Source organism: Mobula hypostoma, chromosome 24, assembly GCF_963921235.1.
Source record: "Mobula hypostoma chromosome 24, sMobHyp1.1, whole genome shotgun sequence".
Taxonomy (NCBI): Eukaryota; Metazoa; Chordata; class Chondrichthyes; order Myliobatiformes; family Myliobatidae; genus Mobula; species Mobula hypostoma.
This window is the reverse complement of record NC_086120.1, coordinates 3,574,273-3,601,490: the sequence shown is the minus strand read 5'-3', so window position 1 is coordinate 3,601,490 and position 27,218 is coordinate 3,574,273. Positions and strand designations below refer to the sequence as shown.

Sequence of the window (27,218 nt, the reverse complement as noted above, 5' to 3'; positions counted from 1 at the left end):
AAAAGACACATCTTTGCAAATAAACAATACTGACTCTGTAACACAAACTAAGTGTTTGCAAAATGGTGACCATGCGACTGTTGCATATGTATCAGCCAAACATAATGACAATGGGTTTGTGTTAATTGGCCTGCATCAATCCAGGGTTTAAGCAATGCGTTTAAGTAAATTGCACCACTGTAAACAGGTGGAAGGAGTCTTGTAATCAGTTTGTTCTAACATTAGAATGTTATTTGAACATTCAAAGCTATCTCCCACTGCACATATGCAATTCAAAGAAAGTATTGTCAACTCGAAGTATTGAAGTCTGTCATTGTAATTATTAAAATTGTATTGAACCTTTGAACTTAAGGATAAGAATGTGGCGTACTTTGAATTTGAGAAACTCTACCAAGGCTATCTCCTAGAGAATGCCTATTTGTCATGATGAATAAAAATTTACGAATCCAATTCTCCAATTTCTCTGGAGATTTAGTCACAGTCACAAAACTATCAATGTCTCATAATTTTGGAGAAGGAAGTCTGAGAATGGGAGCGGGAGTGCAGCAGGAGCCATTTTGATTTTTTCTTCTCATCGGAGTTCAGAGAGGCGGGACTGCGCAGGCATGTGACGTCAGGCAGTGAAGCACAGAAGATTTAAAAGGTCAGAAATCCTGATTCAGGTTTAATTCGGAGAAGGAAGTCTGAAAATTGGAGCAGGAGTGCAGCGGGAGCCATTCTGATTTTTTCTTCTTCTCATTGGAGTTCAGAGAGGCGGGTCTGCGTAGGTGGGTGACGTCGGGCAGTGACGCGCGAAAGATTTAAAAGGTCAGAAATCCTGATTCAGGTTTAATTTGGAGAAGGAAGTCTGAGAATTGGAGCAGGAGTGCAGCGGGAGCCATTTTGATTTTTTCTTTTCATCGGAGTTCAGAGAGGCGGAAATGCGCAGGTGTGTGACGTCGGGCAGTGAAGCGCGGAAGATTTAAAAGGAACACAGCATTATACAGTGGGCAGCGTCGTTTTACTGGCAGCAGAGTGAGCCGGGAGCAGAGTGAAGGCTTAAGGGCTTTGGCTCTTTCTTTTCTTTTTAAATCTTTTTATTGAGTAAGTATACAAAAAAGGTAAGCCATATAAACATTAATACAATGTTAAAGTATAATAAAATTCCAAAAGATATCAATACCAAAAAGAAATTACTACAAACAATGTAATTTAAACATAAGAAACCAAGATAACATAATAGTATACTAAATTTTATATATATCAATGGAAAAAAAAGAAAAAAAAAACCCCAAAAAAAAACCCACCGTGCAGCTAACTAAAAGCAAAGCAAAGCAATGGGCTAACTTGAAACCAAACAGAGTTAAACTTAAAATCACGTCCTCAATCCCGACCTCCATTAAAAACAGTGAAAAAAAAACAAGAAGGGTAAATATTACATTAAGTGAAAATATCGAATAAAAGGTCCCCAAATCTGTTCAAATTTAAATGAAGAATCATAAAGGTTACTTCTAATTTTCTCCAAATTCAAACATAAAATCGTCTGAGAAAACCAAAAAAAGGTAGTTGGAGCATTAAGCTCTTTCCAATGTTGTAAAATACATCTTTTCGCCATTAAAGTAAGAAATGCAATCATTCTACGGGCTGAAGGGGAAAGATTACTAGAAATTTTAGGTAGTCCAAAGATAGCAGTAATAGGGTGAGGAGAGATATCTATATTTAATACCTTAGAAATAATATTGAAAATATCTCTCCAAAAAGTTTCCAAAGCAGGGCAAAACCAAAACATATGAGTTAAAGAGGCTATCTGCCCCGAACATCTATCACAGAAAGGATTAATATGCGAGTAAAAACGCGCTAACTTATCTTTGGACATATGTGCTCTATGAACCACTTTAAATTGAATTAGGGAATGTTTAGCACAAATAGAGGAAGTATTAACTAATTGTAAAATCTGCCCCCAATCATCCACAGAAATGGTAAGCCCCAATTCCTGTTCCCAATCTACCCTAATCTTATCAAATGGAGCTTTCCTAAGTTTCATAATAATATTATAAATCATAGCCGATGCACCTTTCTGACATGGATTAAGGTTAATTATCGAATCTAAAATATATGTAGGAGGAAGCATTGGAAAGGAAGAAAGTATAGTACTTAGGAAATTTCTAACTTGTAAATATCTAAAAAAATGTATTCTTGATAAGTTATATTTATTAGATAATTGTTCAAAAGACATAAGGGAACCATCTAAAAATAAATCCAAAAACCGTAAAATACCCTTAGTCTTCCAAGTTTGAAAAGCGCGATCCGTAAAAGAGGGAGGAAAAAATATGTTACCTAAAATAGGAATCGCTAACCCGAATTGATTAAGATCAAAAAATTTTCTGAATTGAAACCAAATGCGCAAAGCATATTTAACTATCGGGTTAGAGACCTGCTTAAGACGTTTCGAATCAAAAGGAAGAGAGGAGCCTAAAATAGAACCAAGTGTATAACCCTGAACCGATTGTAATTCCAATGCTACCCATTTAGGAATAGATAGGGGCTTTGGCTCAACGGGCTTAGGCAGAAACGGGTGAGGCAAAGTAGGTTTGGTTTTCAATTTTTCCTGCTATTTGAGGAAAGGGGGAAGTATGAGTGTGAGGGCAGCTTGCTGTTCTCAGTGTCAGGTGTAGGAGGTCCTGGAGTCTCCTAGCCTCCCACACGTCCACATCTGCGCCAGGTGTGCCGAGCTGCAGCTCCTAAGGGACCGTGTTAGGGAACTGGAGCTGCAGCTCGATGACTTTCATCAGCTCAGGGAGAGTGAAGAGTTGATAGAGAGGAATTACAGGCAGGTGGTCACACCAGGGCCAGGGGAGGCAGACAAGTGGGTCACGGTTAGGAGGGGCAAGGGGAAGAGTCAGGTACTAGAGAGTACCCCAGTGGCTATACTCCTTGATAATAAGTACTCTTGTTTGAGTACTGTTGGGGGGGTGGGGGAACAGCCTACCTGGGAGAAGCAACAGTAGCCGTGCCTCTGGTACAGAGTCCGGCCCTGTAACTCAGAAGGGTACGGAAAGGAAGAGGAGGGCAGTAGTAATAGGGGACCTGATAGTTAGGGGGTCAGATAGGCAATTCTATGGACACACTCAGGAGACCCAGATGGTAGTTTGCCTCCCTGGTGCCAGGGTCCAGGATGTTTCTGATCGCAACCAAGATATCCTGAAGTGGGAGGGTGAGGAGTCAGAGGTCGTGGTACATATAGGTACCAATGACATAGGCAGGAAAAGGGAAGAGGTCCAGAAAGGAGAATATAGGGAGTTAGGAAGGGAGTTGAAAAGAAGGACGGCAAAGGTAGTACTTTATACTTTATACTTTATTGTCACCAAACAATTGTTACTAGAACGTACAATCATCACAGCAATATTTGATTCTGCGCTTCCCACTCTCTGGATTACAAATATTAAATATTAAAAAATAGTTAAAATTTGTAAATATTAAAAAATTAAATTATAAATCATAAATAGAAAATAGAAAAATGGGAAGTAAGGTAGTGCAAAAAAAACCGAGAGGCAGGTCCGGATATTTAGAGGGTACAGCCCAGATCCGGGTCAGGATCCGTTCAGCAGTCTTACCACAGTTGGAAAGAAGCTGTTCCCAAATCTGGCCGTACAAGTCTTCAAGCTCCTAAGTCTTCCTCCGGAGGGAAGAGGGACGAAAAGTGTGTTGGCTGGGTGGGTCGTGTCCTTGATTATCCTGGCAGCACTGCTCTGACAGCGTGCGGTGTAAAGTGAGTCCATGGACAGCAGATTGGTTTGTGTGATGTACTGCGCCGTGTTCACGATCTTCTGCAGCTTCTTCCGGTCTTGGACAGGACAACTTCCATACCAGGTTGTGATGCACCCTAGAAGAATGCTTTCTACAGTGCATCTATAAAAATTAGTGAGGGTTTTAGGGGACAGGCCAAATTTCTTTAGTTTTCTCAGGAAGTAAAGGCACTGGTGGGCCTTCTTGGCAGTGAACTCTGCTTGGTTGGACCAAGTCAGGTCATTTGTGATATTGACCCCGAGGAACTTAAAGCTTTTGACCTGTTCCACTTGAGCACCACCGACGTAAATTGGGTCGTGCGGTCCGCTACTCCTTCTGAAGTCAACAACCAATTCCTTCGTCTTGCTGACGTTGAGGGATAGGTTATTGTCTTCGCACTATGTTCTTAATTTCCTCTCTGTACTCAAACTCATCATTACCCAACATACGGCCTACAATTGTTGTGTCATCAGCAAACTTACACATTGAGTTTGATGGAAACTTGGCTACACAATTATGGGTGTACAGTGAGTACAGCATTGTAAGAAAGGTGGATGAGCTTAGAGCATGGATTGATACCTGGAAATATGATGTTGTAGCTATTAGTGAAACATGGTTGCAGGAGGGGTATGTTTGCCAACTAAATATTCCTGCATTTTGTTGCTTCAGGTGTGATAGAATCAGAGGGGCAAGAAGGGGAGGTGTTGCATTGCTTGTCAGAGAAAATACTACAGTGGTGCTTTGGCAGGATAGATTAGAGGGCTCGTCTAGGGAAGCTATTTGGGTGGAATTGAGGAATAGGAAAGGTGTAGTAACGCTTATGGGGGTGTATTATAGACCACCTAATGGGGAACAAGATTTGGAGGAGCAAATTTGAAAGGAGCTAGCAGATATTTATAGTAAGCACAAGGTTGTCATGGTGGGAGATTTTAATTTAATTTTCCACACATAGCCCATTCTGTAAAAGGGCTGGATGGTTTAGAGTTTGTAAAATGTGTGCAGGATGGTATTTTGCAGCAATACATAGAGGTACCAACTAGAGAAGGGGCAGTGTTGGATCTCCTGTTAGGGAATGAGATAGGTCAGGTGACGGCGGTATGTGTTGGGGAGCACTTCGGGTCCAGTGATCACAATGCCATTAGTTTCAATATAATTATGGAGAAGGATAGGACTGGACCCAGGGTTGAGATTTTTGATTTGAGAAAGGCTAACTTTGACGAGATGCGAAAAGGATTTAGAAGGAGTGGATAGGGACAATTTGTTTTATGGGAAGGATGTAATGGAGATCATTTAAAGGTGAAATTTTGAGGGTACAGGATCTTTATGTTCTTGTTAGGTTGAAAGGTTAAAAATTGAAAAAGCCATGGTTTTCAAGGGATATAGGAAATTTGGTTCGGAAAGAGAGAAGGATCTACAATAAATATAGGCAGCTTGGAGTTAATGAGGTGCTCGAGGAATATAAAGAATGTAAAAAGAATCTTAAGAAAGAGATCAGAAAAGCTGAACGAAAATTTGAGGTTGCTTTGGCAAGTAAGGTGAAAATAAATCCAAAGGGTTTCTACAGTTATATTAATATCAAAAGGATAGTGAGGGATAAAATTGGTCCCCTAGAGAATCAGAGTGGACAGCGACGTGCGGAGCCAAAAGAGATGGGGGAGATTTTGAACAATTTCTTTTCTTCGGTATTCACTAAGGAGAAGGATATTGAATTGTGTAAGATAAGGGAAACAGGTAGGGTAGTTATGGAAACTATGATGATTAAAGAAGAGGAAGTACTGGCGCTTTTAAGGAATATAAAAGTGGATAAGTCTCCGGGTCCTGATAGGATATTCCCTAGGACCTTGAGGGAAGTTAGTGTAGAAATAGCAGGGGCTCCGACAGAAATATTTCAAATGTCATTAGAAACGGGGATGGTGCCGGAGGATTGGCGTATTGCTCATATGGTTCCATTGTTTAAAAAGGATTCTAAGAGTAAACCTAATTATTGGCCTGTAAGTTTGACATCAGTGGTGGGTAAATTAATCGAAAGTATTCTTAGAAATGATATATATAATTATCTGGATAGATAGGGTCTGATTAGGAACGGTCAACATGGATTTGTACATGGAAGGTCATGTTTGACAAATCTTACTGAATTTTTTGAAGAGGTTACTAGGAAAATTGATGAGGGTAAAGTGGTGGATGTTGTCTATATGGACTTCAGTAAGGCATTTGACAAGGTTCCACATGGAAGGTTAGTGAGGAAGGTTCAATCATTAGGTATTAATATTGAAGTAGTAAAATGGATTCAACAGTGGCTGGATGGGAGATGCCAGAGAGCAGTGGTGGATAACTGTTTGTCAGGTTGGAGGCTGGTGACTAGCGGTGTGCCTCAGGGATCTGTACTGGGTCCAATGTTGTTTGTCATATACATTAATGATCTGCATGATGGGGTGGTAAATTGAATAAGTAAGTATACGGATGATACTAAGATAGGTGGAGTTGTAGATAATGAAGTAGGTTTTCAAAGCTTGCAGAGAGATTTGGGCCAGTTAGAAGAGTGGGCTGATGGAATGCTGATAAGTGTCAGGTGCTACATTCTCGTAGGACTAATCAAAATAGGACATACATGGTAAACGGTAGGGCATTCAGGAATGCAGTAGAACAGAGCTATCTAAGAATAATGGTGCATAGTTCCCTGAAGGTGCAATCTCATGTGGATAGGGTGGTGAAGAAAGCTTTTGGTATGCTGGCCTTTATAAATCAGAGCATTGAGTATAGGAGTTGGGATGTACAAGTTTCCTCTGCCATCCGAAGGTAGAGCGTTCCTATGAAACGGTTGGTAAGCCAGAATGTCGTAAAGCAAAGGAGCAATTACCATTTATTTATATAGGAAAAATTTGTGAGCGTTCGCAGACCCAAAAATAACCTACCAAATCACGCCAAATAACACATAGAACCTAAAATAACTGTAACATACAGTAAAAGCAGGAATGATATGATGAATGCACAGCCTATATAAAGTGAAATACTTTTCCACAATCATTGCCTGCACTGTTCTCCATAGCGAAAATCTCACGCAAGCGCTCTCGGCAAAAACACGGCGCAAGCGCTCTCCAGTAACCTTTAGGCTATGAAGCTGCCAAATCATACCAAATAACACGTAAAAATACAAAGTAGAAATAATGTATGTACACTGTAGTATCACTTACCGGAATTGGGACAGCGCCAAGCACACTGATGATGGTGTTGGGGTGACGCAGTGGCCCCCACCCTCCGGGCAGCGAACCGATACCGATCCGCGAAGCATGCAGCGGTCCAGCGGTGCCTGGGACGCACCCAACACATCTTTAAGAAAAAAGCCGAAATAAACAAGCCAATTAATTAGATGCCACCCAGCACGTAAATGTCGGCCCAGATCAGAGGCGACAAAATCGGAAATCACCTCTCATCTGGGCCGACATTTACGTGCCGGGCGGTACCAAATTAATTAGCTTGTTTATTTTGGATTTTTTCTTAAAGATGTGCTGGGTGCCTCCCAGCTACCGCTGCATTCTCCGCGGATCGGTATCTGTCCGCGGCCCGGGGGTCTGGGGTGGTGGGACACTGGGGTGTCATCTCGTCGTCTGTTTCCATGAGGGTAGGCAGGTCATCTTCTTCTATGTCTGCCTGCCTCAATGTCGAAGGTCGAGGTTCGTTGTTTGCTGTGGCTGATGTGGAAAGGCTTGCTTGACTGCTTAGCCTCACGCATTTTTAGATCATACAGTTCTTTGTAAGCACTCAAACCATCCTGCAAATATGCCCTAAACCAACGTACCCTTTCAAAATTAAAGTCGTACTTTATCATTGCAGCGAAAATCTCACGTAGTTGCCTCACGTTCAGTTCCTGGACGACTTCACTTTCGGTCCGTTTGTTACTGCATTCAGTTTTGATTGTTATCCTTTCCTCTTGCAATTGCATCTGCTCTTCATCTATCAATTCTTGGTCATGAGATGCCAAAAGCTCTTCAACATCATTTTCATCAGCTTCCACAAGCCAAACTTACTTTGTCCTTACTTCATTCACCACGACCAAAACGCTTAATTATGTCTAGTTTTACGCTACGTGTAACACACTTACGAGCTCTTTCGGGCTTTTCCAATACCTTAGAACTCATCTTGCTAACGGATGCTCACAGGCACATGTTTAAGCAATGCCGGCTAGAATGCCGTTCCGAATCCGGGGGAGAGCGGCTGCTCGGGGCGCGTGCTGCCTTTTATCGCGTGTTGTCGTTTTTTTGCGCGCTGCTTTTTTTCGTAACAGTGAAAACACCTTCTGCTAGCGAAAACAGGTGTCTAATGTAGGTCTTTCGTAACAGTGAGGTTTCGTAAAGCAACCGTTCGAAAAGCGGGGGGACACCTGTAATGTTAAAATTGTACAAGGCATTGATGAGGCCAAATTTGGAGTATTGTGTACAGTTCTGGTCACCGAATTGTCGGAAAGATGTCAACAAAGTAGAGAAAGTATAGAGGAGATTTACTAGAAAGTTACCTGGGTTTCAGCACCTAAGTTGCAGAGGAAGGTTGAACAAGTTAGGTCTTTATTCTTTGGAGCCGTAGAAGGTTGAGGGGGAACTTGATGGAGGTATTTAAAATTATGAGGGGGATAGATACAGTTGACGTGGATAGGCTTTTTCCATTGAAAGTAGGAGAGATTCAAACAAGAGGACATGAGTTCAGAGTTACATCCCAACACGCGGGACAGAAGCATGGTCGCATTGTTCATTCCAGGGACCAGCTGCTTGCGCTGTCTTGTCTCCCTTTTTCTTCACCATTTACACCTCGGACTTCAACTACTGCACAGAGTCTTGTCATCTTCAGAAATTTTCGGATGACTCTGCCATAGTTGGATGCATCAGCAAGGGAGATGAAGCTGACTACAGGGCTACGGTAGGCAACTTTGTCACATGGTGTGAGCAGAATTATCTGCAGCTTAATGTGAAAAAGACTAAGGAGCTGGTGGTAGACCTGAGGAAAGCTAAGGTACCGGTGACCCCTGTTTCTATCCAGGGGGTTAGTGTGGACATGGTGGAGGATTACAAATACCTGGGGATACGAATTGACAATAAACTGGACTGGTCAAAGAACACTAAGGCTGTCTACGAGAAGGGTCAGAGCCGTCTCTATTTCCTGAGGAGACTGAGGTCCTTTAATATCTGCCGGACAATGCTGAGGATGTTCTACGAGTCCGTGGTGGCCAGTGCTATCATGTTTGCTGTTGTGTGCTGGGGCAGCAGGCTGAGGGTAGCAGACACCAACAGAATCAACAAACTCATTCGTAAGGCCAGTGATGTTGTAGGGATGGAACTGGACTCTCTCACGGTGGTGTCTGAAAAGAGGATGCTGTCCAAGTTGCATGCCATCTTGGTCAATGTCTCCCATCCACTACATAATGTACTGGGTGGGCACAAGAGTACATTCAGCCAGAGACTCATTCCACCAAGATGCAGCACAGAGTGTCATAGGAAGTCATTCCTGCCTGTGGCCATCAAACTTTACAACTCCTCCCTTGGAGGGTCAGACACCCTGAGCCAATAGGCTGGTCCTGGACTTATTTCCTGGCATAATTTACATATTACTATTTAACTGTTTATGTTTCTATTACTATTTATTATTTATGGTGCAACTGTAACGAAAACCAATTCCCCCCCCCCCACCCCCGGATCAATAAAGTATGACTATGACTATGACATGGGAGACCTTGGAGTGCCGGCCAAAGAAGAAGATGATTGAGGTGATCAGTGAAACACACACAAGATCTCAAATTTGTTATGCAGAAAGTTCCAGGCCAGATCCAGTGGTCACGTGAGAAATGCGAACTACCTGCTTTAGACAACTGAGAAAGCACCAGAAACACAATAATGCTCCCTCCCACTTCAAATCTCCTACCATCTCTTCTTGCAGTTAGCCCTGACGAAGGGTCTCGGCCCGATACGTCGACTGTACCTCTTCCTATAGATGCTGCCTGGCCTGCTGCGTTCACCAGCAACTTTTAAGTGGGTTGCTAGAAACACAATAACATAGCTTTTCAGAGAATTACTGAATAAACCACCACCAGATGAAGAACCTAACAGACAAGAGGCAGCAGAGGACCTCGACATCAGCACAGATCCACACAAGAAAGAAGAGTCTGTTGCTGCAATTAAATCACGAAAGAACAGGAAAGTTTCAGGACATGACAATTTGAATGTCAAGCTGCTCAAAAGCCAGCCTGCAAACAGTGTTTACTATAATCTGGGAACAGGGACAAGTACACAAGGACAAGACAAAGGGAATCCTATAAAAAGGAGCCCCATGAAAAGATCACTAAGTGATTACAACAACTGGCATCACACTTTTGTCAGTGCCCAATAAGATTCTCACCAAAATCAGTCATTGTCCAGCGGATTAAAGATGTTGTCTATGTGCGCTTGAAGAAGGAGCAAGCTGACTTCAGGTTGAAGTTGTGTTGACCAGATTTTCACGCTGCGTAATATCATACAGCAGTGCATAGAGAGGCAGAGACAACTGCACATAAATTTGGTAGACTTTGAAAAGACTTTTGATAGCATCCACAGGGACAGCCTCTGGCAAATTCTCAGATCATATGGGATCCCTTCCAAAATTGTTCAGCTCATCCAGAGTTTCTGTGCTAACATACTAGCACAGTTTAGGACAGCAACTTCAGCTTTGAAATCAAGTCAGGAGTCAAGCAAGGAAGTGTGACGTCGGCAATATTGTTTAATCTGGTGATTGACTGTGTTAAGAGGCAAATAACAAAAGATAAGCCGAGAAGCATCTCTATTCTACTTTGGAAGGCCTTGAGTTTGCGGATGACCTTGCATCACTATAACACACAAAGCAGCACATGCAAGAGAAAACTCTGTACCTGTGTACTTTTGGTGGACAGGTTAGACTCAGAGTCAGCTAGAGAAAAACTGAGACTATGACATACAGCATGGCATGGATTTACCCAGCACCAGCAGTTTCACCTACCTGGGCAGCATCATACAACAGGATGCTGGGACCAAGGACACCATCCAGTGCAAACTCAGCAAAGCTAGAAACATCTTCAGAACAATGAGCAACATATGGGGATTAATAAAATACAGCATCCATACCAAGGTGGTGCTGTACCAGAGCTGTGTTCTGTATACACTCTTGTACGGGTCAGAAAGCTGACACAGGACGGAGAGCAACCTTGCCATGCTGTCATTATTTCACACCATGAGCTTCTGGAAGATCCTCCGTATCTTCTGACCATGAAAGATCTTCAACCACACCCTATTCTTTCGGTGTCATGAAGAATATATAGTCACAATCATCATGTAGAAGTTTTGGAGATGGATTGGGCATATGATGAGAAGAGAAGCCAACATCATCATCAAGACAACACTTCATTGGACCCCTTAAAGATGGATGAAATGTGGGAGACCAAAGACGACTCGGCACTGTACTGCTGAGTCAGAAATGAGGACCCTGAACTACACTTAAGGCACAATATAGAAAATGGCCAAGGACAAACAGAAATTACTGCCTGAAACACCAGCAGTGTAATGAGCAGAAGGTAACTAAGTTGTACACTTGTACACTGGAAATGACATTAAGAAATCTTGAATCGTATTAGACAGCTATAAAATTATTCCATCTTCTCTCCTCTCCTGTCAGGAAGAAGATACAAAAGCTTGGAAGTCTATAGCATGATACTTCTATCCCATTCTTATCAGACTCTTCAGTAGACCCCTCATATGCTGAAAATGAATTCTTGATCTCCCAATCTACCTCATCATGGCCTTCACCTTATCTGTAGCTGCTACACATTCTTCTGTACTGTTTCTTTTTACTACCTCAATGTATGTACGCATGAGTTGATCTACCTGGATGGCACACTAAGATTTCCCAGTGTATCTCAGTACAGGTGACATTAATAAATCAATTCCAAATGCATTAACACACACCTATCAATATGAAACTTTATCTGCATTGCCCTTCCTTACTTACTCTACCGTTATTATTCTGTAGTCTGACAACCCTCCTCTTACTATAAACAACACAATTTTCATGTTATCTACAAACTTAATAAACATACCTTCTAATATTCACATCAAACAGCACTGGTCTCAGCACTAATTAATGTGGTACCTTGCTGGCCAGAGGCTTTCAATCACCATCTACCATCAGCCACTGCATCATTCCCATCTCTGTCTTTACGGAGTTTGTACATTCTCCCCCTGACCGTGTGGGTTTCTTCCGTGTGCTTTGGCTTCTTCCAACAGTCTAAAGACATACCAGTTAATTGGCTGTTATAAATCGTTCCGTGATTAGGCTACATTCATATTGGGGGCTGCTGGGTGGCACACCCCGAAAGGCCTGAAGGGCCAATTTCACGCAATATCTCAATAAATAATAAATAAATATTAGGAAAACAATTTTGGATTCAATTTGGTAATTGTCTTCGTTCCCATTTTGGACTAGCCTTCCACATGGTCCACATCGACAATATTGCATTCATCAATATACTTAGTTAATTCAAAAAATTTGAATTAGCCATACAAGATCTTCCATGAACAAATCAATGTTGATTATCCCAGATCAAACCCTTAATGTACAGATTAATCCAGCCTTTACTATGCATTCTTTTACAATAATTTGGCTACCACTAATATTAGACTAACTGGCTAACAATTATCTGGTTATTCCAACTACCCGCCTTCAATAAAGGTACATTTGCTGCCTTCTATTCACCTGGCACCTCACTTGTAGCCAGTGAAGATTTAAATATCTCTGTCAAGTCACCAGCAACCTGATATATCATCAGGTCCTGGAGCCTTATCCAGCTTTACGTCTGTTAAGACCTCTAATACCTCCTTTTTAATCAAAGGTTCAAAGGTTCATTTTATTATTAAAGTATGTACTCAGAATACAACTCTGAAATTTGTCTTCTCCAGATAGCCATAAAACAACCAGAAAAACCATGGAAGTCGCTGAGGCCTCCTTACTGTCCAAAAAAGGAAAAGAAACAAAACTCACAAACCCCAAAACACCCTCCCCCCAACCTCTCCCTCACACAAAAACTAACAGATCGCCCACCTGGACACAGCAGCGAAAACATCAACCCCTAACCCCCGCTCCCCAAAGCTCCTCTCACACAAAAAAGCAGTGACAATAGCATCAAACACCCAACCCATCCCTCACCCAAAAAAAGTAACATGTCGCTCCCTTGCCAATCAGCAACAGGAAACAAAACACAGTAAAAGTGAAAGAGACCAATATAAACTACAGTCCACACCGATAATCATATATGTCTCAGAAATTCAAAAACATCCTCTGTTAGCATCGAGGACAGCAACAGCTTGAACTCAGGCCTTCAGCTGCCAAAGAGCGGCCTGCTGACCTCCAAACCAACATGGCCTCCCGTGAGGAGCGACCTCCGGCCCAATGTAGTTTCCCATGGGGAGGGACCTTCTACTAGACGCAGCCTCCCTTGAGAAGCGACCTCTGGCCCAATGCAGCCTCTCAACCTGCACCCCAACACGTTACTAGCAACCACCAATCTGGCCTCCTCTGCATTCATCTTGCTGCTTCAATCTTCCTTGACACTTCAATCACGGCACCGCACCCCATCTCTGGTCTCCTGTTCAAGACAGCTCATGCTCATGGTCCTCTCCTGAAATTTTCTTGGGAACAGCAGAGCACCAGATCGCTTGATAGAATACCAAACTGAAAAGCACAGGCTCCAACAGATTCCAAAACACAGTTAAGATACAAAGAATAAGTAAAAGGCATAGAAAGGATGAAATAATTGACTATCTGGAAGATGTTGCCCAAGGAATCGTTGTTCGCCAGCGCCATCTTGACCACTGAATCTTAGCATGATCTAGAATTTCACCATCTCAGCAGATATCTCCAACTATAATGCCTTTCTCCTCAGTGAATACAGACAAAAAATAGTCAGTTAAGAAACTTGTGCACTTCTGGGTCCATGAAGATTGCCCCTTTGGTCCCTAATGTACTCACATTCTTTCCCTGCTTATCCTTTCGCTCTTAATCTACTTACACAATACCTTGAGATTTAGACCATATGACCATAAGACAAGGGAGCAGAAGTCGGCCATTCGGCCCATCGAGTCTGCTCCGCCATTTTATCACGAGCTGATCCATTCTCCCATTTAGTCCCACTCCCTCGCCTTCTCACCATAACCTTTGATGCCCTGGCTACTCAGATACCTATCAATCTCTACCTTAAATACACCCAATGACTTGGCCTCCACTGCAGTCCGTGGCAACAAATTCCATAGATTCACCACCCTCTGACTAAAAAAATTTCTTCGCATTTCTGTTCTGAATGGGCGCCCTTCAATCCTTAAGTCATGCCCTCTCGTACTAGACTCCCCCATCATGGGAAACAACTGTGCCACATCCACTCTGTCCATGCCTTTCAACATTCGAAATGTTTCTATGAGGTTTCCCCTCATTCTTCTAAACTCCAAGAAATACAGTCCAAAAGTAGACAAACGTTCCTCATATGTTAACCCTCTCATTCCCGGAATCATTCTAGTGAATATTCTCTGTACCCTCTCCAATGTCAGCACATCCTTTCTTAAATAAGGAGACCAAAACTGCCCACAGTACTCCATGTGAGGTCTCACCAGCGCCTTATAGAGCCTCAACATCACATCCCTGCTCCTATACTCTATTTCTCTAGAAATGAATGCCAACATTGCATTCGCCTTCTTCACTACCGACTCAACCTGGAGGTTAACCTTAAGGATATCCTGTATGAGGACTCCCAAGTCCCGTTGCATCTCAGAACTTTGAATTCTTTCCCCATTTAAATAATAGTCTGCCAGTTTATTTTTTCTGCCCAAGTGCATAACCATACACTTTCCAACATTGTACTTCATTTGCCACTTCTCTGCCCATTCTTCCAATCTATCCAAGTCTCTCTGCAGACTGTCTGTTTCCTCAGCACTACCGGCCCCTCCACCTACCTTCGTATCATCAGCAAACTTAGCCACAAAGCCATGCATTCCATAATCCAAATCGTTGATGTACAATGTAAAAAGAAGCGGTCACAACACGGACCCCAGTGGAACACCACTGGTAACTGGCAGCCAACCAGAATAGGATCCCTTTATTCCCACTCTCTGTTTCCTGCCAATCAGCCAATGCTCTATCCACGTATGTAACTTTCCCGTAATTCCATGGGCTCTTACCTTGTTAAATAGCCTCATGTGTGGCACCTTGTCAAAGGCCTTCTGAAAATCCAAATATACAACACCACTGCATCTCCCTTGTCTAGCCTACTGGTAATTTCTTCAAAAAATTGTAATAGGTTTGTCAGGCAGGATTTTCCTTTAAGGAATCCATGCTGAATTCTGCCTATCTTGTCATATGCCTCCAGGTACTCTGTAACCTCATCCTTGACAATCGACTCCAACAACTTCCCCACCACCGATGTCAAGCTAACAGGTCTATAATTTCCTTTTTCCTTCCTTGCCCCCTTCTTAAATAGCGGAGTGACATTTGCAATCTTCCAGTCCTCCGGAACCATGCCAGAATCTATCGACTTTTGAAAGATCATCGCTAATGCCTCCGCAATCTCCACAGCTACTTCCTTCAGAACACGAGGGTGCATTCCATCTGGTCCGGGAGACTTATCTACCTTTAGACTATTCAGCTTCCTGAGTACTTTCTCTGTCGTAATTATGACTGCGCACACTTCTCTTCCCTGCCACCCTTGAGTGTCCAGTATACTGCTGATGTCTTCCTCAGTGAAGACTGATGCAAAATACTTGTTCAGTTCCTCTGCCATCTCTTTATCTCCCATTACAATTTCTCCAGCATCATTTTCTATCGGTCCTATATCTACTCTCACCTGTCTTTTACTCTTTATGTACTTGAAAAAGCTTTTAGCATCCTCTTTGACTTTATTTGCTAGCTTCCTTTCATAGTTAATCTTTTCCCTCTTAATGACCTTCTTGTTTTCCTTTTGTAAGGTTTTAAAAACTTCCCAATCCTCTGTCTTCCCACTAATTTTTGCTTCCTTGTATGCCCTCTCCTTTGCTTTAACTTTGGCTTTGACTTCTCTTGTCAACCACGGTTGCATCCTTTTTCCACTCGAAAATTTCTTCTTTTTTGGAATATACCTGTCTTGCACCTTCCTCACTTCTCGCATAAACTCCAGCCACTGCTGCTCTGCCGTCTTTCCCGCCAGTGTTCCTTTCCAGTCAACTTTGGCCAGTTCCTCTCTCATGCCACTGTAATTTCCTTTACTCCACTGAAATACTGACACAACAGATTTCAGCTTCTCTTTTTCAAATTTCACAGTGAACTCAATCATGTTATGATCACTGGCTCCTAAGGGTTCCTTCACCTCAATCTCTCTAATCACCTCCGGTTCATTACACAATACCCAATCCAGTACAGCCGATCCCCTAGTGGGCTCAACAACAAGCTGTTCTAAAAAGCCATCTCGCAGACATTCTACAAATTCTCTCTCTTGAGATCCAGTGCCGACCTGATTTTCCCAATCCACTCGCATGTTAAAATCCCCCACAATTATCATAACACTGCCCTTCTGACAAGCCTTTTCTATTTCCAGTTGTAATTTGTAGTCCACATCCCTGCAGCTGTTTGGAGGCCTATAAATAACTGCCATCAGGGTCCTTTTACCCCTGCTATTTCTTAGCTCAACCCATAAAGATTCTGCACCTTCCGATCCTATATCACCTCTTTCTAATGATTTAATATCATTTCTTACCAATAAAGCCACACCTCCCCCTCTGCCTACCTTCCTATCCTTCCGATACGTCGTGTATCCTCGGACGTTCAGCTCCCAGAGACATGCATCCTTTAGCCAGGTCTCAGTGTCGTACAGCTCTCTGTAGCTGTACGACAAGATCATCCACCTTATTCCTTATGCTGCGTGCATTTAAGTATAACACCTTAAGACCAGTATTTGATACTTTTCGCTTTGATTTCACTGCAACTTTATTGCACTGCAACTCATCCCAATGGCTACAAATTTGCCCCATCATCTGCCTGTCTTTCCTGACATCTTTACTGCTCACTATCTTAGGTTTATTTCTGTTTTCCCCTTCCTCCGCTCTGTCATTGCGGTTCCCATCCCCCTGCCAAATTAGTTTAAACCCTCCCTAACAGCTCTATTAAACTTTCCCACCAGGATACTGGTCCCCTTCGGGTTCAGGTGTAACCTGTCCTTTTTGAACAGGTCATACTTCCCCCAGAAGAGATCCCAATTATCCAAGAATCTGAAGCCCTGCCCCCTACACCAGTAGCCACGCATTCATCTGCCTGATCCTACTATTCTTGCCCTCGCTAGCACGTGGCACAGGTAGCAATCCCGAGATTACTACCCTGGGGGTCCTGCTTCTCAGCTTCCTTCCTAACTCCTGGAAATCTCTCCTCAGGACCTTCTCCTTTGTCCTAACTACGTCATTGGTACCAACATGTACCAAGACAACTGGCTGCTCACCCATCCCCTTCAGAATATTCAGGACCCGATCCGAGACATCCTGTACCCTGGGACCTGGAAGGCAACACACCATGCGGGTATCTCTATCAGGCTCGCAGGATCTCCTGTCCGTTCTCCTGACTACGGAATCCCCTACGACTACCGCATTCCTCTTCTCCCTCCTTCTCTCCTGCACAACAGTGTCAGACTCAGTGCCAGAGACCCAGTCACCGTGGGCATCACCTGTCAGGTCATCCCCCTCAACAGCATCCAGAACAAGATATTTGTTGCTGAGGGGGACAGCCACAGAGGTGCTCTCCACTATCCGGGCACTTCCCTTCCCTCTCTTGACAGTGACCCAGCTTTCTGACCCCTGTAGCCTAGGGATGACTACCTCCCTGTAGCTCCTGTCTATCACCTCTTCACTTTCCCTAATAAGCAGTAGGTCATCAAGCTGCAGCTCCAGATCCCTAACACGGTCTCTGAGGAGCTGCATCTCGGCGCACCTGGTGCAGATGTGGCCATCAGGGAGGCTGGAGGTCTCCCAGGATTCCCACATCTGACACCCTGAACAAAGCACTAATCCTGCAGGCATGCTATCTAATTCTACAGGAATGAAACATGAAAAATAAGTCTACTCACCCACTTACCTCGCCAAACAAATGAACTTTTTAAACTGTTAGCTCGTACCATTAGCTGTGTGAGACCTGCTGTTCCTGTCTGTCCAGGCCGATTCGCAAAAGGGGGGAGGGAGAAAAAAAGAGTTGGTGCCTCGCTCTCACCTCTTCCCGTTTACCGCCGAAGCCCGTTGAAGCCGAAGCCCTACACTCTGCTTCCACTCACTCCGCTGCCCGCTCCGACAGCTGCCCACTGTATAGGGTGGTCTCCTTTTTAAACTCTCTGCACTGTCCTGTTGACGTCACGCGCCTGCGCAGTCTTGTCCTTCTTGCACTCAAAGAAGTTTTTTAAAAAACTGCCTTCCTTCAGAATTCAGCTCCCACGACGCTCTGTAGTCCCGATCCAAAAGACAGCCATTAGCAGCAACCTGCCTTTTTAAACTTTCTGCGCTGTCCTGTTGACATCACGCGCCTGCGCAGTCTCGTACTTCTTGCACTCGAAGAAGTTTTTTAAAAAACTGCCTTCCTTCAGAATTCAGCTCCCACGACGCTCTTAACCTTTTGCGTTAACCTTTCAGACAGAAAATTGATGCATGGCTCCAACGGACAGAAAATAGTTACGTGGCTTCTACATCCCAGCCCCTAAATTATTACACTATAAAAATAACTAAATACTAATAAAATAGGAGACATGAAATATTCAAGGACAAACACCTTAAAATTTATACAAATATCCATCTTTCTTCTTTTAGTCATGTAACATTCATCTATGGCAGACTTTACCAGTACTTAGCGCAGTTCCGAGTGATCTTTATCACCACTCTCTGTCAAGTCAAAGTCATGAAGTTTCTGGAGCTGTAGCTCCTCAAACTTTTGCCTCCTTTAGAAGACTATCTAGACAGCTGATCTTGGTCTTGATGTGCACCTGCCACACAAATACTCTTCTGACTGGAAAGATTTAAATGACTCTTCCCATAATCCATGAGTTTCAAGGTGCTGTCATTAACTACAATCACCTCTCCGGCAGGAAATAATGTTTTATACCTGACCATTTCTGACATTCCTGTAACAATGGTAAATACTCCTTGACCTACCTTTCTAAAACAAGTTTGACATGTATTGGAGCTGCTTCCATCTACAATGAGCATAAATGTCTACCTTTTGGAACTTTCCTGGAGGTAAGGATGATGAGGTTTTCAGAAGCAACAGATAGTTGGGTATTAGTGCTTCCAAATCATTGGGATCGGAGGATGCTTTAGTAATTAGATGACCATTGATAATAGCCTCTACTTCACAAAGGACTTTGTGGAATCCCTTTTCATCAAGATTCTGTACCTTCATATTGGAACTGAGGACCTTCCACACAGGCCTGATCAAACTCTCCCATGTTCCTCCATGATGTGAACCAGCCAGGGCATTAAAAATCCACTTAATTCCTTTTCAAAGGAGAATATCACTGATCCATGAATGATTCCACTTCTCAACAGCTTCTCGCAACTCACTTCTAGCTCGAGCAAAGTTTGTCACATTAGCAGAACACAGTTCATGTATCTGTTCTCATCTTGCCATAAAGATTCAAAGTGCATTAACTAAGGAATCTGTGTCTAAAGAAGATGCCATTTCAGTGTGAACAGCACAAATAGCTGGACAGGTAAATCTAACCCCAAATCTCTTCACTGTATTCCTTCTGCACTTCACCTCAAAAGGTCCATAGTTGTCCACTCCAACATGTGTAAATGGAGGTTCATCTAGAGAGATCCTCTCCAGAAGTAGATCTGCCAGGTGCTGGCATCCTAGAGTTGAGTGCAACCACTGACAAACTTAGACAGGATTCTTCAAATAGCTGAACTTTAACAGTATCTTTGACACAACCTGGATAACATGAAGCTACGGCCACCATGTCCCACTTCTTAATGTACATGCCTCTGAATGAAGTCTGAGATATGAAAATCTTTTGTCAGTATAGAAGGATGTTTAGACTCTTCAGGCACGGCTGCCTTAACAAGTCCACCAACCCTCAAGACACCGTCTTCAAGTATTGGATTAAGCTTGAAAATATGATTGTTCCCTTTCACACTTTCTCCCCTTTGCAAACTTAAGAATTCATCTGGAAATCTCTTTCTTTGACAAAACCCTATGATCTCCATTTCAGCCCTTCTGAGCTCATCCACTGACAGGTAACCTCAGTCAATCTGACCTTTGACCTTTCAATTCCTCTCTCCAAAGAATACTCTTGTTGTTCTGCATCCAAGTCAGACTGAGCAAGAGCAATGTTCAATGCTTCCTCTTCCCACAAAGAAACAAGAGCAATATTCAATACTTCTTCTTCCCATTAGGAAACAAGAGCAGGTTCTTAAATCTAAGAATCCAGGTGCTGTCTTCCTCAAACGGACTCAAGACGAGAAGTAATGGATTATACATATTACCAAGTCCACCTCCTTTTCAATCTGCAATACATTCCAGAACAATCAGCATTCACAAACCACTGCCTTCCAGGCTGAAGAAGATACTAAGGCCCTGATACTCATGTCCCATTCTACAGGAATGCTTTAACCTTCAACCCTCTAGAGGCCACATCTGCTGGATTGCTTGAAGTGTTTATATACCTCCATTGAGATGCTTGTGAGAATTTAAGAATTTCTGAAACTCTGTCAACGAAGATCCAGAAACTGGAAGTTTCATTCTTGGTATACTTCATTCAGCACAGAAGTACTATCAGTCCAATACACTAAGTCTTGAAGCTGCTCATGCAACTCCTTCCTCCATAACGTGTCCACACAGCTTGCCATCATAGCAGTGTTGAGCTCAATATGAGGGATGGAAACTGACTTCATCGCAGCTACCCTAGTTTTTCCCCATGATAAAAGCACTGTGCACATGAGCATGTGTGTTGTGCAACACTACTCCACGGCCATCTTCGCTTGTGTCCTTAAAGCGGTGTAACTGTGCAGCAGTAACTTCTCCAAAATCCAGGGGTTTCAAACATCTAACAACCTTGCAGTCTTCCAACTGGCAGGCAGAGTTCTTCCACTTAGCTTGTCAACTCATGAGCAACTGCTGTTGGTCTAGTGTCATCCCAGCCAAGCCTTTTCTTACATAGATCTTGTAGGATCTTCTTAGCAGATTAACACTATCTGACTCAAGATTCTTAAAGGATCCCCTTTTGGTGAGTGGTCTATTCTGGATCGTGATCTTAAACTTAAACCTGAAAGTATCAGACTGAATGCACCATTGCACACCCAGTACTCTCTCTACTGAAGGTAAATCCTTCATGACCTTCACCCTTTGCTCTTCTGGTATCACAGTTAGTACACTTTGTCTGTTACTTCTCCACTTTGTAAGTCGAAAGCCGCCTCTAGCACAAGTGGACTCAAGGTCATGATAGATGGCCACTGCTTCTTCCTCGGAGGACACTGACACAAGGCAGTCATCAACATAGAAATAAAGCAAAACCTTATCCACCATCTCACAACTGAACTGTTCTTCACTTTCTTCTGTTCATTTTGTAAGAGCGAAGTTGGCGCAGCTCAGTGATGAAGCTGCTCCAGAGATGTACCACCATTTCACAGTCCACCATAGCTTGGCTGAGGTCACCAACAGGCCACCAGAGAAACCTCAGCAGATCTGCATCTTCAGCTGATACTTTAACCTATTTAACATTGATTCAATGTCTGCCATGATCACCACTGGTTCTTTTCTGAATTTAGTTATGACTCCATTTAGTAAGCTAGTAAGAACTGGTCCCTGTAAAATCAGAGCATTAAGTTATATTCCCTGAAATACCACTCCACAGATAAACACCATGATGTGGAATATACCAGACTTTGTTCAGATCCTTTGCTGGCATTTTTTCAGCATAACCTTTGAAGATGGCATCTTTCATAAAATCTGTCTGGTCAGTGTGAAATGACTTGCTTCTTCAACCTCTTCCTTAGATTTACAGCACACTATTCAGCAAACTGCCTATTAATTGGCATGTTAATATCCTGCTTTCTCAGAGGTAAACTAAGCTGGTAGTGGCCATCCACAAGTTCTGCAGAATTTGCAACCAGCTCCATAAACTTGTGATCTCCCCTTGACAAACCAGGTTGACTGCATTCAGGGAAATCTGTCTTGAATTGCTGCTGCCAAAATTCATCCAAGTTCAAAACAGAAATCTTGTTAACTGTCGGCTCTGACCAAGTGTAGTCTCTTCCACCACCATAGTCTCCTTTTAAACAGTCCAACTCAGCATAGTTCTGATTATATAGGGTCCATCACCTGCAATGGCTCCAATACCTTAGGCACATTTGTTCCTGTCAGCAACTCAATCTCTGGCAAATAAATATGCTTCAGGTGAGACCATTCCTGGAAATCCCTCTGACGAGGAATATTCCTTTTGTGGACAGGTATACTTCCCTGGGTATAGATGTTAGAGTTAGGCAGTTCATAGTAGTTTTCAATATCTAAGCCAGCCACTTCCAATCGTAAAACTATATAGCTACTCATAATCTTCTCTTGGTGCATAAGAGAATGCATGTTCTTTTTCCTGTTAGGTTGAGCTTGTTCATGAAAGCCCACTGTGTAGAATATTGCTGTACTTCCTTGACCTAGAAAAGCATAAGTAACCACTGTTTCGTTATTCTTCTTAGACTTCACTTATACTGGAACTATGGGAAGTTTACAGTCATGACTTCCAGCCCCCGCAAGGTCATTAGATGCCAGGTCACTACACGTGGCTGTGTCTGATTCTTCCACGGCCTGTTTTGATACTGCACCCTTTTCATTAGAGTGATATGAAGTATGCTGGGATGCTTGCCACTGGACATCTTGTATGAAAGATGTTTCCTGCAATTATTGAAGGAAAAACATGCACTGGAGAGCAAGAGCTGTTCCTCTTGGATTAGCTATGGAAAAGGTAGGAACAGTTTAAGTTGGAGAAAGAAATATGCCACAAGTTAATGTGCCAAGGGCTTCAAGCATAGCAAGTGCACAAAGTGCACGAGCAGAACAGTCCTATGGTCTGAGTTGCGATACTGAAAAGGCACAAAGAAATACAAAACTACCCAAAGTCATTGCTGATTTACTCATTCCTCAAGTGTCTGTGAAACATGAACAAGACCCTCAAGTGGTAGTTCAGGGTGTTTACACTCTCAGTATATTCTAATGAGGCACTCTGAACCTATGTCACATCTAACAGCTCAAAGGGCTCATAGGGACAATCACTTACAGCATGGAAACACTCCTATTTTAGATGACAAAAGTCAAAGTAGTACTACTGATATTACGAGGAAGCAAAATTAAGTAACAACCTTATTGTATAATAGTAACACATTTCATCTTTCTCTAAAAGAGAGATACAAATCTTTGATGGAGATCCACTGCAATATCATGCATTCATGAGGGCTTTTGAAAATGGTGTTTAAGTCAACTATAGCGACTGCCTCTATTTCCTTGAACAGTACACCAGAGGTCGCCGTAGAGAACTTGTCAGAAATTGCCAACATGTTGATCCTAAGAAAGGATATGTGAAAGCTACAGGAACATTTTGTATTTGAACAGAAAACTGCATCCCCTTACATGCAAAAGGTTTTGTTTTGGGTACAAGTTAAATCTGAAGATGTGAAAGCTCTTCAAGACTACACTTTTTCTGAAAGGCTGTTGCAATGCTGTGAAAGAAGTGTAGTACTTGCATATCATGGACATGCCTGCTAATATGTTAACTGTCGTAAAGAATAGGGATGAATAAAGAATAGTGCTCTGTGAATTGCAAGAAAGGCACAACCATAAGATTACTTTCACCGACCTTGCTGATTTTATTGAAAGGCAACTAAGGATTGTGACACACTCAGTGTTTGGGAATATACAGCATGCTCCATCACCTGCTTTAAGCAAAGATACGAACAAAACAAAGTCACAATTTTGTTCTAAGGCTAGAGGAATCAACTTTGCAACTACTGTAGCCACTGTGAGAAGTAAAGCTAAAACTGAACCTGGAACTAAGGGAAGGGAAATGGTCTCATCAGCCAAATGAAGTTGTCTGTTCTGTGAGGGGAAGCATACACTGGATTCCAGATCATGGTGTTTATCACTACAGAAAAGGGAAATTTCGTGTTGTGTTTGACTGTGGAGCGACGTCTCAGAGGATATCACTTAATACTCAGCTTCTACAGGGACCAGATCATACTAGCTCACTGATTGGAGTCATAACCAGATTCAGAAAAGAACCAGAGATGATCAGGACAGATATTGAACCAATGTTTCATCAAGAGATGTGAAACAATCATTGAACCGAACATGTTCTATGGAATTTCTTCCTACAGTTTAAGCTGTTCTTTCCTACTCCGCAGCTCCACAGTGATCAATTGTTCCTCTTGTTCCTCCATGACATGTTTGCCCTTCAATAATACAGCTAAACCAGCCTCTGTTTTAATGTGGGTAGAGAAGGTATTAGTTACAGAAGATGCTCTGCCTGCAGCGGAACATTGAGCACTGACATTTCATACACTGTCAATTGGGTCTACATGATCTTGTGGGTCCTCTGCTATATGCATAGTCAAAACATGCCTTGGAATTTGAAAAACTTTGTCTTATAGAATGTGAGACACATATTCACTTGTTGAAGCAACATGACCTTCCATATAACATGCTTGATTCAACCATTGTTTCACATCACCTATCAACGCACTACTATAGCCATCAATACTTGTAAAACAATAGTTCTTTTTTTTCTTGTTTGGCCTTGGGAATTAATGAGATCAGCATGGGATATTGTTTAGCAACAGTTTTACAGAGGTTAGTCAAGTCCTCAATACAAGATCGCACTTGTAAGGCATTTTCTTTCATCTTTATAAGATCATTAAATAATTAATAATATTTAATCTTCAATTTTGTTCACACTTGTTTCATATTCCTTTTAAAGACTTTCAATTAGATTAGCCTTCGCTTCATCTTTTCTCTTTTGTAAGCCCCAACTGCAGGGTGATTTGCATAACTTTGATACACTCATGTTACTTTCTCTAGCTAACTCTTTGTTCATCTGCATCACCTGAAATATTTGATTCAATAAACTGTCTATGCATCCACAGTAATCTAGCATTCCAATAATGTCCCAATTAGCAGTCAACAAAATAAATACTGTCTATGGCTCAACCGCCCTCCACTAGACTAAACTAATCAACTAACTAACCACAAACTTGACAGCCTTCAATTGAAATATTGGCAACCAGAATATTTCAGCACCTAAATAAAACAAAGTGACGAACCCTCAGGCAAACACCATGATCATGCAATGGTCCCCAATGGTTCAAAACTGCATTCAAATCACAAATACACAGCATGAATCAACAAAAGGTAGTTTACTTGCAGCAAGCTGATCAAGTTTTGCCAGCATGTCCAAGGCAATCCTCTGCCTCAGACTGGTGTTCGTTGGGTATAACTATTTTTTTAGTTGACAAAATACAGCGGTTACTTTAAAACAAACCAAAACCACTGAGAGACTGAGCCAGGAGATCGACACTGTATGACACACTTCCAAATAATGCAGTTCCAAAGTCAAAAAACGTACTTTCGATCCTTTATTACGAAACCAGCAAAGGCAAACCATCTTATAGAGGGAAAAAACCTAACAAAACTAAATTAGCGATATCGCAATTTTAGCATTCAAATCAGCATAAATAAGCTTCTAATTAGTGATTACAGAATTAGCGGTCAACAAAAAAATATCATTCTCCGTAGCTCAATCCTTCTCCACAAAACTAAACAATTAAATAACCATAAGTGTGAATATGTAACTATAGTCATTTGCTTCTACCACGCCCCAACCCACATGACAGATTACCTTAACAAACGCGCCACAATATACAATACAGACAGAAAATTGATTGATGGCACCAACTGGCAGAAAATAGATACATGGCTTCTACACTATCTCCCAGTGATATTTAGAGCCCCCTTTCTGCCCTGCACTCTTTCTTCTCCTGAAGTGCCTCACCATTTTCAGTACTCTTTACTTACTATTTCCCTTAACAAGCCCTCGATATCCCTTGACATCTAGGGTTCCCTGGACTTACCATCCTTACCCTTCATCCTTGAAAAAGCTCGTTGGCTCTGAACTCCTGTTGTTTCACTTTTAAAATAATCCCAACTTCCTAAACGTAGATTTACCAGCTCCAGTATACAGTACATTTGCTAAGATATTGAAATCTGCCTTCCTACAACTCAGACACCTAATTTCTGGACTTTTCATAACTACTTTGAAATTTACCAAGTTACTACATAATCAAACCATGTACACCTCTATAATATGTAATTAGCCCGCTGCTCTTTTCTCTCTACTCCCAGGACTGTGGCTGGGCACAGGTCAAACACCAGCTACAAATTCACTGATGACACTACTGTTGTTGGCAGAATCTCAGATAGTGACAAGGAGGTATATAGGAGTGAAACAGATCGGCTGATTGAGTGGTGTTGCCACCACAACCTTGCACTCAACATCAGCAAGATCCAAAGTATTGATTGTAGACTTCAGGAAGGGGAATAATGGTTCAAACTATATTTTACCTTCGACATCTGGGTGAAGTCAGCAAAACCTCCACTCCCAAAGGCGCTGGTTCCAAAAGGATCCAATGTCCCAAAAGGATCTGTAAATAAGTTAAGAAATATGTTATTGATTGCAAATCCCATCATTCAATTTTATACTCAAGTGAAATGTTTCTACAACTGAAGACATTTAAAAGGAAAAATCATTTAAAAATAAATACTTTCTCAGCATTTTCTACTTACCATAAGCCGGAATATAAGGCTAAATATATTATATTCATTCCATACCCCATAATAATGACTCAATCGCCTGGTAGAAGGTGTACTAGATGTTGCCATTGTATTTAAAGCACAATAACCATCAAAGTGTGAATAAATTCTCTACTGTTTTTACTTAATGGCTTGTCCACAATTCAGTATTTTTTTAAGCAACAGTGTCAGTATCATCACAAACTTTACGCAACCTTGAAGAAAGGAGCTTCACTTCTTCTTGTGAAATATACTGCCAAAGAGAGTAAAATCACACAACCCATCAGAATAGGCTCTGGGCAACTACACCAATGCCCACAATTAAAATCCGTTTTTTCAAAAAAACTTCAAAGTTCACCATGTTTGTTTTGTAAACAAAACTTTTAGTGAATCACTGTAGTCATAGTTGCAATCAATGACCCAAGATGTGAACAATAATATTAGTTTCCTGCAACAATACGCAGCTAGCACCTTAATTTGCTGACGAAACTAAATTGATTGACCTAACCTCAAATAATAATGAGGCAGCCAACAGAGAAGAAGTCATCACCCTGACACAGTGGTGACAAGAAAACAATCTCTCCCTCAAAGTC

General features: G+C 42.1%; 1 protein-coding gene across 3 annotated transcripts in view; it reads right to left on the bottom strand.

Moving 5' to 3' along the window:
• The window catches only part of eps15l1a (epidermal growth factor receptor pathway substrate 15-like 1a), a 492,163-nt gene that overhangs the window by 162,258 nt on the left and 302,687 nt on the right, over positions 1 to 27,218 (bottom strand). For all 3 annotated transcript variants that reach the window (XM_063032448.1, XM_063032447.1, XM_063032449.1), the window contains one exon: positions 26,398 to 26,477. In XM_063032448.1, the coding sequence (XP_062888518.1) occupies positions 26,398 to 26,477 (80 nt within the window). The remainder of the gene's footprint in view (positions 1 to 26,397; positions 26,478 to 27,218) is intronic.